The sequence below is a fragment of the Etheostoma cragini genome, chromosome 7 (assembly GCF_013103735.1).
Source record: "Etheostoma cragini isolate CJK2018 chromosome 7, CSU_Ecrag_1.0, whole genome shotgun sequence".
Taxonomy (NCBI): domain Eukaryota; kingdom Metazoa; phylum Chordata; class Actinopteri; order Perciformes; family Percidae; genus Etheostoma; species Etheostoma cragini.
In genome coordinates, this window is record NC_048413.1 from 10,001,837 (window position 1) to 10,012,582 (window position 10,746).

The window sequence follows — 10,746 nt, forward strand, 5'->3', positions numbered from 1 at the left end:
TTTAACTTGCTTGACTAAGGTCATGTCAAAAAATTTAAAAACCTTATTATCGCTGTAAATTGAAATAGGGGAAACGAGTGTAACAATTTCTACATAAAAAAAAAAAAAAAACATGTAGCAAGTGCGATGTCAATGGACCCCATACATGAGGAGGAAGAGGAGGGGGGGAGGGGGCGACTTTGAGATGACATTGAGGCTGTGTAGATTGGAGCTGAGTCTCTGGTTGTTGATGTTAGACAGTCGCACAAGGCGAAGCGGCTGCTGCCCGTGTTGATTCAGCCTCCTCCTCTTCCTCCTCCTCCTCTTCCTCCTCCTGGTCTTCAGCACTGCTCCCCGCTGGACAGCTCCTGCTTGGACATCTCTAACGCTGCAAGGTCCCTATAAGTCTTTTAATGGAAGTAAAATCTATTTATGTTCCAAGAAATATTGGGAGTTTACAACTTTATCCACAGGAGGAATCTACGGATACCTCGTTTCGAGATTTGCGGCAGGCAGCGTATCCTCGGCGGAACAGATCACAAATTCATTGTGAGTAAACTGGGTGCTGAATTCCTGCGTCTGTCTGTGCGTGTGTGCGTGTTTGAACCCCCATACAGACGAGTCTGGCCAATGCATCATTCTTTTTGTATTTGGTTTTGCAGCAATAGTGAGTGTGATCAAATTGTGAATGAGACTGTCAATGCGTTGCTGGGGTCAGTGTAATGACTGCATGATGAGCTCCGCACCTACATGCTACAGCTAATTAAACGCCGAATTGTTTACGGTTTGCTCGTCTGTTGGATGGTGCAAATGAGGAGACTCATTCTTTTTCGTTTAATAACATGTTTTGTTCTCAATGTATCGCATATAATGAGGTGGCTGTTTGTGCAGCCTGGTGCGTAATGCTTTTACGCATAGGACATCCCTTTGTCTCCACAATGCGTTTTGTGGTCCAGTTTGTTTAAGACCTCTCTGTATCTCTGCTGCTTGCATTACTGTATGTGGATGACTGTTTGGAAAATCTGCAGGTGGTAATTGGTGGACTCTACTTCATTATGCTTAATTATCATTGGCTATCTGCTATTGCCACGGTGCGTCTTGCGCTTGAAGCGCATGTTTTGGATCTTGTAATTTGTCTTAAAGTTTTCTTTTTTCGTTGATGTTGGTGATATCCAGTTCCTTTTTTTAGCTTATGTAATTGCGTACTTTGTTTAGGCTATCAGGTTTGTGCTGATCTGGTTTCGGCTGCTGTTAATTTACGCACATCTGTCGTCTGTGTTTTAGTTATGGGAGCAAGTCCAGCAGGACTTTGTCATCGATGGGTTTTCGTATTGTTGGTGTTTGTTGAGTCTGATATAAATGAAAATGTTGTCAGGCAGCAAATGTTCAAAAGATGCTTAAGTGTGCGTTTATAGAAGCATATTTCAGTAAAGCAGTGCATGTTTGATTTTATTGACATTGTTTTATTGTACCTGCCAGGGAGTAAATGATTGTCGTGAAAAATGTGTTTGCTTTACAAGTAACCACATTTTCAGCGCCTCCTGAAAAAAAAAAAAAAACGACCAAATGCTCTATTCACGATTGCAGGTTAACGGCGACTGACAAGCCGTGTGTGCACAGGCTTCATCTCCAGACATTTGGTCCAAAGGTTAGGTCCAAACACCGCGAAGCTGCTGTCTGCGTGGTCTGGAGCTGAAGCATACCGTCCGACTGCCAGGACCTCTGCCAAATCCAGAGACATGGCGACGAACGGCACCAAAACGGATGGACAAGTCACAGAACTGAACGAGGTGGCCACTAATAATGACAAGCCCAAGTCGCTGGACGTGAAACCCGAGAAGAAGAAAAAGGATTTGCCTGATAGAGAAACATGGGGAGGGAGATTTGATTTTCTCCTGTCGTGTGTGGGTTATGCAATTGGACTGGGAAACGTATGGAGATTTCCCTATCTCTGTGGAAAAAACGGTGGAGGTAAACACTATTTTCACAGCTAATTTAAGCAAATTGCACAACCCAATCAGCTCCAAGATGCACATAGTCGAGTTCACCTAAATGACCGTGTCGATTACATGAAATTAATGAACATCACACATTTACAACCCTAATTGATTGACGTTGTGCTGTGGTGTTTGAAGTAATGCATCAGTGCAGCCTAAGATTGGTAATTTATTTTAATATGTAACTTCATCTACTTTTGTCCATCCAGGAGCCTTCTTGATTCCCTATTTTTTGACCCTCATATTTGCTGGGGTCCCCTTGTTTCTACTGGAATGCTCCCTTGGCCAGTACACCTCAATTGGAGGGCTTGGTGTGTGGAAACTGGCTCCTATGTTCAAAGGTATACTTCACTTAAATATTCCTGGAAAAATGTGTCTTGATACAAGGTCTGCCTAGAAAAGAAGCATGGTATTTGGTGCTTTCATAGACATGCTTTTGACCATCAGGATTTATGGAGGACACGTAACACACATATCCAATGATAGTTTTATTACACTGCCTAATTCATTTCTGTATGATAGGTGTGGGCCTTGCAGCAGCTGTCCTGTCCTTCTGGCTTAACATTTACTACATTGTAATCATTTCTTGGGCCATTTACTACCTGTACAACTCCTTCACCACTGTAAGTATTACACAGTATACTCATGTGATTCATAAAAAGCTGAAAGAAGCATAGGGTCATGGTTCTTATATATTGGTTCATTAGGAATTCTAGGTTGTGATACCTGTAAGAAATTTATAATCCATAAATGTGTCAAGTAGAAAAAAAACACTGCAATGTTTGTTTTACAGGATCTTCCATGGAGCACATGTAACAATCCATGGAACACAGAGAAATGTTATACAAACCACTCCATTGCTGATACCACCAACCTCACCAGTTCAGTGTTGGAGTTTTGGGAGTAAGATATTGACTGCTTTCTCTTGCTTTCAAGCAATACTTAAAAGAGAGCCTCCTCTGCTGCATGCTTATGTTCCTGTGTGTATATGTGTGTGTGTGTGTGTGTGTGTGTGTGTGTGTGTGTGTGTGTTTGTGTGTGTGTTTGTGTGTGCGTGTGTTTGTGTGTGTGTGTGCGTGTGTGTGTGTGTGTGTGTGTGTGTGTTGTGTGCTTGCGTGTGTATAACAGTGTCATTGTTGCTCGCTCTGACTTATAGGCGCAACATGCATGAAATGACCGATGGCTTGGAAAAACCAGGCCAGATTCGAATGCCACTGGCAATAACGTTGGCCATCGCCTGGGTCCTTGTGTACTTCTGCATCTGGAAAGGGGTTAGCTGGACAGGGAAGGTAAGACGTTTGCCAGATTTGGGTATCCAAGACCTCTTATGCTATGTTGGTTCCCAATGCGTGGTAGTATGTGACAGCAATGCAATATTAATCAGTCTAATATCACCTCATCCATCATTTACACTGCAGTCGGGATTGTCCTGATTGATTTTAAAATAAGAGAAGAGACATCAAACACTCATGTTCAGTAATCCTACTCTGCCTCATGGTGACTCCTCTAATTCCAACTCTCCTGACAGTGTGTCTATACTGAGTGTGGATTCATGATAGGAGGAGCAACAAACAGCCATACGCTACAATCTGGTTTTGTCCTCTCCTTTCACTCCCTGCAGCCTCCCTCCCATGTGGTGCCACATTTCGAAAGTCTAATGCATCACATGACCATGGCAAATAAAATTTGTTTTGGTCAAAAAAATCCCATCCCCCTGCACACAAAATGCATGCACAGTGTCATACATCTACAGCCATTCAAAGTAAAGCTGCAGTGATTTCTTTACTGAATTATTGGTGTCTTTATCTGTTTAGTTTTTTCTGTGTGGAAGAGACGGAATAAATTAAATCTAGAACATCTTTACAACCTTTATAAATATTTCTGAATAGTGTGGGAATTTCAAATGTACAACTTCTGTATAAATCATAAATTTACTTCAGATTCAATGGTGTTACCATGCTGATCCTGCTGTCTCACACTGTATAGGTCGTTTACTTCTCAGCTACGTATCCCTACTTCATGCTGTTTATTCTCTTCATTCGTGGCGTGACTCTACCTGGAGCTAAAGAGGGAATTCTGTTCTATATCACTCCGGACTTTGCAAAGCTTAAAGAATCTGAGGTAATGACATATCATATGATTCATGCCTACTTAATGTATGCCTGACTGAGCAGAGCTCGGGCCTCATGCAGCTAAACGCTTGTGTTTTTTGGTCAGGTATGGCTGGATGCAGCTACCCAGATCTTTTTTTCTTACGGATTGGGATTGGGCTCACTTATAGCTCTGGGCAGCTATAACCCTTTCAATAACAATGTTTACAGGTAAGACTGATCGTCGTTCATGAATAGAGACAGAATCTATTTGAAAGAGACAGAGAATGCAGCTGGATTTAATGTATCAGAGCAAATTGTAATAGCTGAAGATTATTTTACTAGAATATAGGCCTCTGTTGATGACCTTGTTTAAGGATACTTAATAAGAGCTGTCAGTGTTAGAATTCTCCAAGTTGACAAAAAATCCTGGTGAGGTGGAGATGGTTCAATATAAAGATTTTATTGACAATTTTATTATGATCTTTTCCTTATCCAGTCTGACCTTCCTAGTTCTATCCACAAATGTGTCCCTTTCCTTTCTCGGGCCAGTTATTGGAACAGAATATTAGAAAGAACATCATTTTTAAGGTTACCAAAATAAGTACTAGACTTTCAGTGGCATCCTGACCTTTCAATGGCTGTGTCCCAACCCAAGACCCTGTTCTCTGTCAGATAACGCTGCACTTGTGAAAAGCTCCCGGGCTCATTGTACAACAGTGCGTGCAGAGGTTATGTGTTTAACTAGAACATACATACTAGGGATTTCTACCAGAGAGCCTTTGAAGTGTCTTTTAAATGTAAGTTGCTGGAATGAATATAATAATCTAAGCAGAAGGCAGTTTCTTGTGCGTGCGAGAGGGAAAAAAACAACAACTATGATTGCGAAGTGTTTTCTTCAGCAGCCCCATGGTTCTGGGTCACATAAACAATCTAACATGCACTCATTTTGTGTGCTTGCTTCAAATGAATCTATCTTATTTTACATATATATATCTATAAAAAAAACATTTGTATTTGTATTTGTATTTGTGTCTGTCATTAATAATAACACATAATTTTTGCCAACATCTGAATGATAAAATGGAATTGAAAGCAGGGATGCATTCTCACAGTAACTCTTTCAGACCTCAGTCTCTCTAGCTTGACACAGTGGAAAAAGTGTTTGACAACATGTCTATTTTGTATTTCCTCTCCCCAGAGACTCCATCATTGTGTGCTGCATCAACTCATGTACCAGCATGTTTGCTGGCTTTGTGATCTTCTCCATTGTTGGCTTCATGTCACATGTGACAAAGAGACCCATTGCAGATGTAGCAGCTTCAGGTAGGATTGCATATTGCAGCATGCCTGTTTTCTGTACTGGTTCTTTCCTCTTCACTTATTAGTGACAGCATTTGTCATTTTTATGTGACTACATGTGTTTGCAGTCATAACATAGTACTAACGAAATAAATGATTTTCCCATTTGCTATCCAGGTCCTGGCTTAGCTTTCCTGGCCTACCCACAGGCTGTAACCGAGTTGCCTGTGTCTCCTCTCTGGGCCATTCTGTTCTTCTCCATGCTGCTCATGCTGGGGATAGACAGCCAGGTAAGGGGCTTGGAGATGATCTGCTCATGGGCTGACCTAAATATATTTCAATGCAGGTACCTATCATGCAGCTCACCCCTGCGCTCTGTTGATAAGTATGCAATTTGCTTCTTGTGGACAGATATAGCTGAGCTTTGACATCAGCTGTCAAGTCTTTTCAATGCAACTTTATCACCTCCATGTGCCCGCAGGGTTTCCTTGTCTGTGTGTGTCTTTCTTTTCTGTATGATATTTGGTTTTAAATAAGGCCACAGAGACTAGAAACAAAAATGTAGACATGCAGCTATACACTAGATATGACCACCAGCTCTTTATAGTAAAAGACAGAAAGTATTATAACCCTATTCTAAATAGGGTAAATGGTCTTTGCATATCAGAGCTAATACCACAGTGGCTTCCAAGAAGTGGATGCTCGGTCTTTCAGATTGCGTTAGTGTTTCTGTCCCATGGTTTGGTGCACACTGGAACTCTTTGTCATTTGTCATCATCCGTCAGCCTAACCACTAAAATAAAACTTCTTTGGTGAAGAATACATTTTGCAAAATACTCACAGACCTCAACGTGTATATAATATATATATAAAGATAAATATACTGAATTTATTTAAAGAAAATATTTGTGTCAAAGAACATAGTGTACATATTCACACATATTCACGCTGAATGCTGTTTTGATGACTTTGTCTTCCAGTTCTGCACTGTGGAAGGCTTCATCACTGCTCTGGTGGATGAGTTTCCCAGAGCTCTTCGGGGTAGACGAGAGATCTTCATCGCGTGTGTCTGTCTGGTGTCCTATTTGATCGGACTCTCTAACATCACACAGGTACAGCAGGGCCCCCTCTTATGTCACCACTTATGGAACAAGATTAAACAGATGAGAAATAGAATTGAAAGATGTAATTAAAAGATACAAATCCATGCATCTACTGTATGTAACTGTATGTAGTGGGCAAGAGGCATATTCAGTTGCATTAAATGCATTACCAGAATATGTTATACTGTACTTTAACACTTATCCGTGTTTCTGTAACCAGGGTGGAATCTATGTGTTCAAACTGTTTGACTACTACTCTGCCAGTGGAATGTGTCTGCTGTTCTTGGTCTTCTTTGAATGCATCTCCATATCCTGGTGCTACGGTGTGTATCTTTCATTCTTTTTGTGTCTTTCGTGCAATATAGCAGATCGTAACAAAATCATCATTTAGAAATTGCCTTTTTCTTTAATTTTACAATTTTGTAGTTAGTGAAATATAACATACGTGAAATGTTGGGGAAAATATGAAGGTTAGAAAAAATCACACCTATCCAGAGATATTTGCGCAGCTTCAAACACTGTTCTGCCTCAAGGTCATGTGTTCCACCTCACCGTCCTCATCATCATGCATGGCAGACCGGCAGCAAATTGAAATAGATTGGATATGAATATTTTGATCATAGATTCATTTGTCTCGCAGGTGTGAACAAGTTCTACGACAACATCCAGGAGATGATTGGCTACAGGCCTTGTATATGGTGGAAGATGTGCTGGGTCGTGTTCACCCCTCTCATTGTCGGCGTGAGTACTCTGAACTAATACAATCGTACATCTAAAGTCATGACATGAAAATGAGACAATAAATAAAGTCAATATTACCTGCCTACAGCCATGTCAGGCTGCGACAGTGCTGCCTCTAGTCAGTGGTGTCAGGATGCATAAAGGGTCTCATGTCTCCCACAGGGGGTGTTCTTGTTCAGCGCCATACAAATGGTTCCTCTCAAAATGGGAGACTATGTGTTCCCAGGCTGGGGTCAGGGAGTGGGCTGGCTCATGGCGCTGTCCTCCATGGTTCTCATCCCAGGATACATGATCTATATGTATCTCGGACTTAAGGGCACTTACAAAGAGGTAAGAAGTGAATTGTCTGTTGGAGTTGGTAGGTGAGCCTGAGGTCTTGCTAGCTTGTGTTGCCAGATTTTCTTTCTCTGTAAGATGACAAACCTTATACGTATACTCTTATGTAATTCATTTGGATTGTGTTTCTCTCCTAGCGACTTCGGATAATGCTTCAGCCTCCGGCAGTTGTCAGGCGACCTCTGGAGAATGGACCTGAGCAGCAAGTGGAAACCAACACCGCTAACATACCCAGCCCTGCCAATCCAGCCAGTCCAGCTAGTCCTGCCAACCCAGCTCCCGTAAACCCTGCCAGCCCCACCAATCCAGCTCCCGTCAACTCAACCAGCCCCGTGACCCCTGCTAACCCAGCTCCCCCGCCAGCTACACCAGCTCTCGCCACCAGCCCAGTGAACCCAGCAACTAGTCCCACCAGCATCACCATCACCACCACTACCACCACAGCCAGTCCGGCTAACCCCCCCACCACAACTGTTAGCCCGATCAGCCCACCACCCAACCCAGCTAGCCCAACGGAGCATGTTAACCCCCCGAACCCAACGAGCCCCACCTCTAACCTAACCAATGCCGAGGCCAACGTGTAGGCAACAAAGAAACCCTCATGGAGCATTTAGACAAAAGAGAACATTACAAAGGACTTCCAAGATTTTAATTGATTCACCTACCTCCAGGGGCAATATGTGATCAAAACAGATTTTCAAACCATGTTTAAGTTTTCTGCATTTGTAAAACCAAGCCAATGATGTCTTATTGTTGGTTTGCATTCTGAAAACAATATCAAAGACTGTTAGTGTTCATAAATACAACCATAAATCTGAATTAAAAAAAAAATGTAAACATACTGTGTAATACTGTGAGAAAAGAAAAAAACACATAGATTAGAGATTTGTTGACTATCTTCATGAATCAAGTAAATACCGTGTGAATATAGTAGATAAAGTAGTGAACAAAATTGACATCATTGAAGAGTGCAAAGGATGGCGTCAATTTTTTTGTGGATGTTTACTAAACCTCACACAGTTGTCTCTTTTCCAAACGTTGCACTCTGTGAGGGAATCTACAGGCCACAAAGCAAGCGGGGAGCTCTGAGTAAGCACAATGCCAATAAGAAGTTCAAGTTTAGGAGCTCTGTTGCAAAAGATTTTGTGCGTGAGAGAGACTGTTATTTTTTCTTCCTTTTTTTCAGTAAAAAAAAGGGAAAACTTTTATGTGATCGAAACATTTTTAGAATTATTTTTAGGATGTTTTATACTATATGTGTTGGGTATGGAGGACCAAAATCAATAGGCAGACAAAAGCAAAAACTATGCCATTTAGTGTTTGGTTGGCAAAGCACAGGGTACAATGAAGTACAAAAGAAAAGAAGAAAAAAAAAAGCACAGGGTTAGAAAAATGATTTACGAACATCGACTATCCCTTAATGCTGACAGTCAATCCTGTTTACGTTTTGCATGCTTTCCTCAGGAACATCAGTGAAAATTTCTGAAATGTCTCCTTACAAAAAAAAAGAAAAGAAGAAGAAGAACAAAGAAGGCCTTAAGCCAACACACCAATTTTAACTAAGCCATAGTCTGTTTACATGACTGGGCAGAACTACAAACTACAACTTTGTATGCTAGAACAAAAACCTGGACCAAGTCTGTGTTTAAGTACAGTCATCATTTTTTTCTTTATGTGTGATGATCAATTATAGTTTGATCTATATGTATTCAGCAATACATATGTAGATGTATAAGTGCAGGCCAGTAAGCAAGTGGTCTGTTTCTATTTTTGTTTATGTTGTCTTTGCTTTACTAGTGAAAAGCAAAAAGCTTTAATTTCCCCAGACTTTTGCCATGGCGTTTTAGGACAATGTTAGTTTGCTTCTATGGCAGCTACTGTGAAGGCATCTGGTTGAACAGAACATGTTTATTTTGAAAAGCATAACAACTGAGCGAAAATGGGAAATGGCTCCAGTTCATGTCCTGTGAATTTTGTATAAAGTTACTCTACCACAGTTTTCTCTGGAACTTTGTTGTAAAACTGTACCGTGTAAAACATGTAACTGTAAATGTCTGTAATACATTGGAAGTTATTGTCTAAATGTTGAAAAAATGGAGTTGCTGTTTTCTGCAATAATATTTTGATCACAGAAGCTAAAGCACATATCTTACAGAAATATACGAAATGATGATGACAATGAAGATGCTGACGATTATATTAAAAAATAGAAACTATGTCTAGTAAAACAATATTGTTTTGTATATTTTTAACTGTCTCACTGCCTAATGTAAAACATAATATAAACATGATATGTATCTAAATGGTGTCACATGATAAAGCACGATTGTTATGTTCTACAAACAGAAAAAGACTGAAAAAATAAAGAATTATAGAAAATATAAATACAATACATGCCTGGCACATGTCCTTTATAGCATATGTATTTAAAGTAGCCGCCCCGTGCTTTTCAACACTGCAATAAGGAAATTAGGTCAACTAACTTTCCTATCAAAAGATGTATTCTGTACTGAATCCTCCTGCAGTTCCCTTTTTTGAAAAACCCTGTTGTTGTCCACAGAGCATTTCTAGTCAATAGGTACAGAAAATGCAATCCCAATAAAATTGCAAGCAGGGATAATGAGGACAAAAAGTACAAAGTATTGTGTAGCTGTTTTTTATTTTTTGTTTAGTTACAATGAGGCCAAGTGGGACGTGTAAAATTAAGCAAAACCTTTCTTCAGTAGTTTTTGGGAGAACAAGACCCCCAGCTTAACTCTAACATTGGGGTAAAAAAAGGAACTTAACATTACAGTAAAATGAAACATCAAAAGAGAATGAGAGAAATGCATCTGAAGCCCATGCTTGTGGTGTATTGAGTGTCAGAAACACAAGCTAATAGAGAGAGGCCTCGGAAAGAAAACCATCACCATAGAACAGCTCTAGGCCTGGGGCCTGGCGTGCCCACCCGCCCCATCTCCCAACCTCTTATGGCTCTGTGTATTTGATGTGTGTGTGTGTGTGTGTATGTGTGTGCATGTGTGTGTGCCTGCTGCATCTTCTCCCCCACCCTCCTGCAGTTGCTGTTTCCATTAGCTTCCAGTGTGATAAAAGAGACGGCACCAGCTGACACCACCACAATGGCTTGCCGTGGATAAAGGAATGAGATGTCCCCTCTTGTAGCTTGTGGCAAACTGTGTGTCTGTGTGTGTGTGTCTG

At 40.9% G+C, this 10,746-nt stretch overlaps 1 protein-coding gene across 1 annotated transcript; it reads left to right on the top strand.

Annotated features, from left to right (window-relative positions):
• The first annotated feature begins 216 nt into the window (after nucleotides 1-216).
• On the top strand, nucleotides 217-9,776 carry slc6a1a (solute carrier family 6 member 1a). Its single transcript, XM_034876523.1, has 15 exons — nucleotides 217-528; nucleotides 1,567-1,950; nucleotides 2,186-2,317; nucleotides 2,499-2,599; nucleotides 2,770-2,879; nucleotides 3,133-3,265; nucleotides 3,963-4,097; nucleotides 4,194-4,297; nucleotides 5,268-5,392; nucleotides 5,546-5,658; nucleotides 6,349-6,480; nucleotides 6,692-6,794; nucleotides 7,112-7,212; nucleotides 7,375-7,542; nucleotides 7,686-9,776. Exons 2-15 carry the CDS (start codon nucleotides 1,719-1,721, stop codon nucleotides 8,130-8,132), a joined length of 2,136 nt encoding a protein of 711 aa, XP_034732414.1. The 5' UTR covers nucleotides 217-528; nucleotides 1,567-1,718; the 3' UTR covers nucleotides 8,133-9,776.
• The last annotated feature ends 970 nt before the right edge of the window (nucleotides 9,777-10,746 follow it).

Excerpts from the sequence above, each read along its gene's own strand:
- slc6a1a (XM_034876523.1), top strand. The coding sequence starts at position 1,719 with ATGGCGACGAACGGCACCAAAACGGATGGACAAGTCACAGAACTGAAC. Across the intron at positions 2,318-2,498 it reads ACTGGCTCCTATGTTCAAAG|GTGTGGGCCTTGCAGCAGCT; the intron begins GTATACTTCACT and ends TCTGTATGATAG. Across the intron at positions 7,213-7,374 it reads TCACCCCTCTCATTGTCGGC|GGGGTGTTCTTGTTCAGCGC; the intron begins GTGAGTACTCTG and ends TGTCTCCCACAG.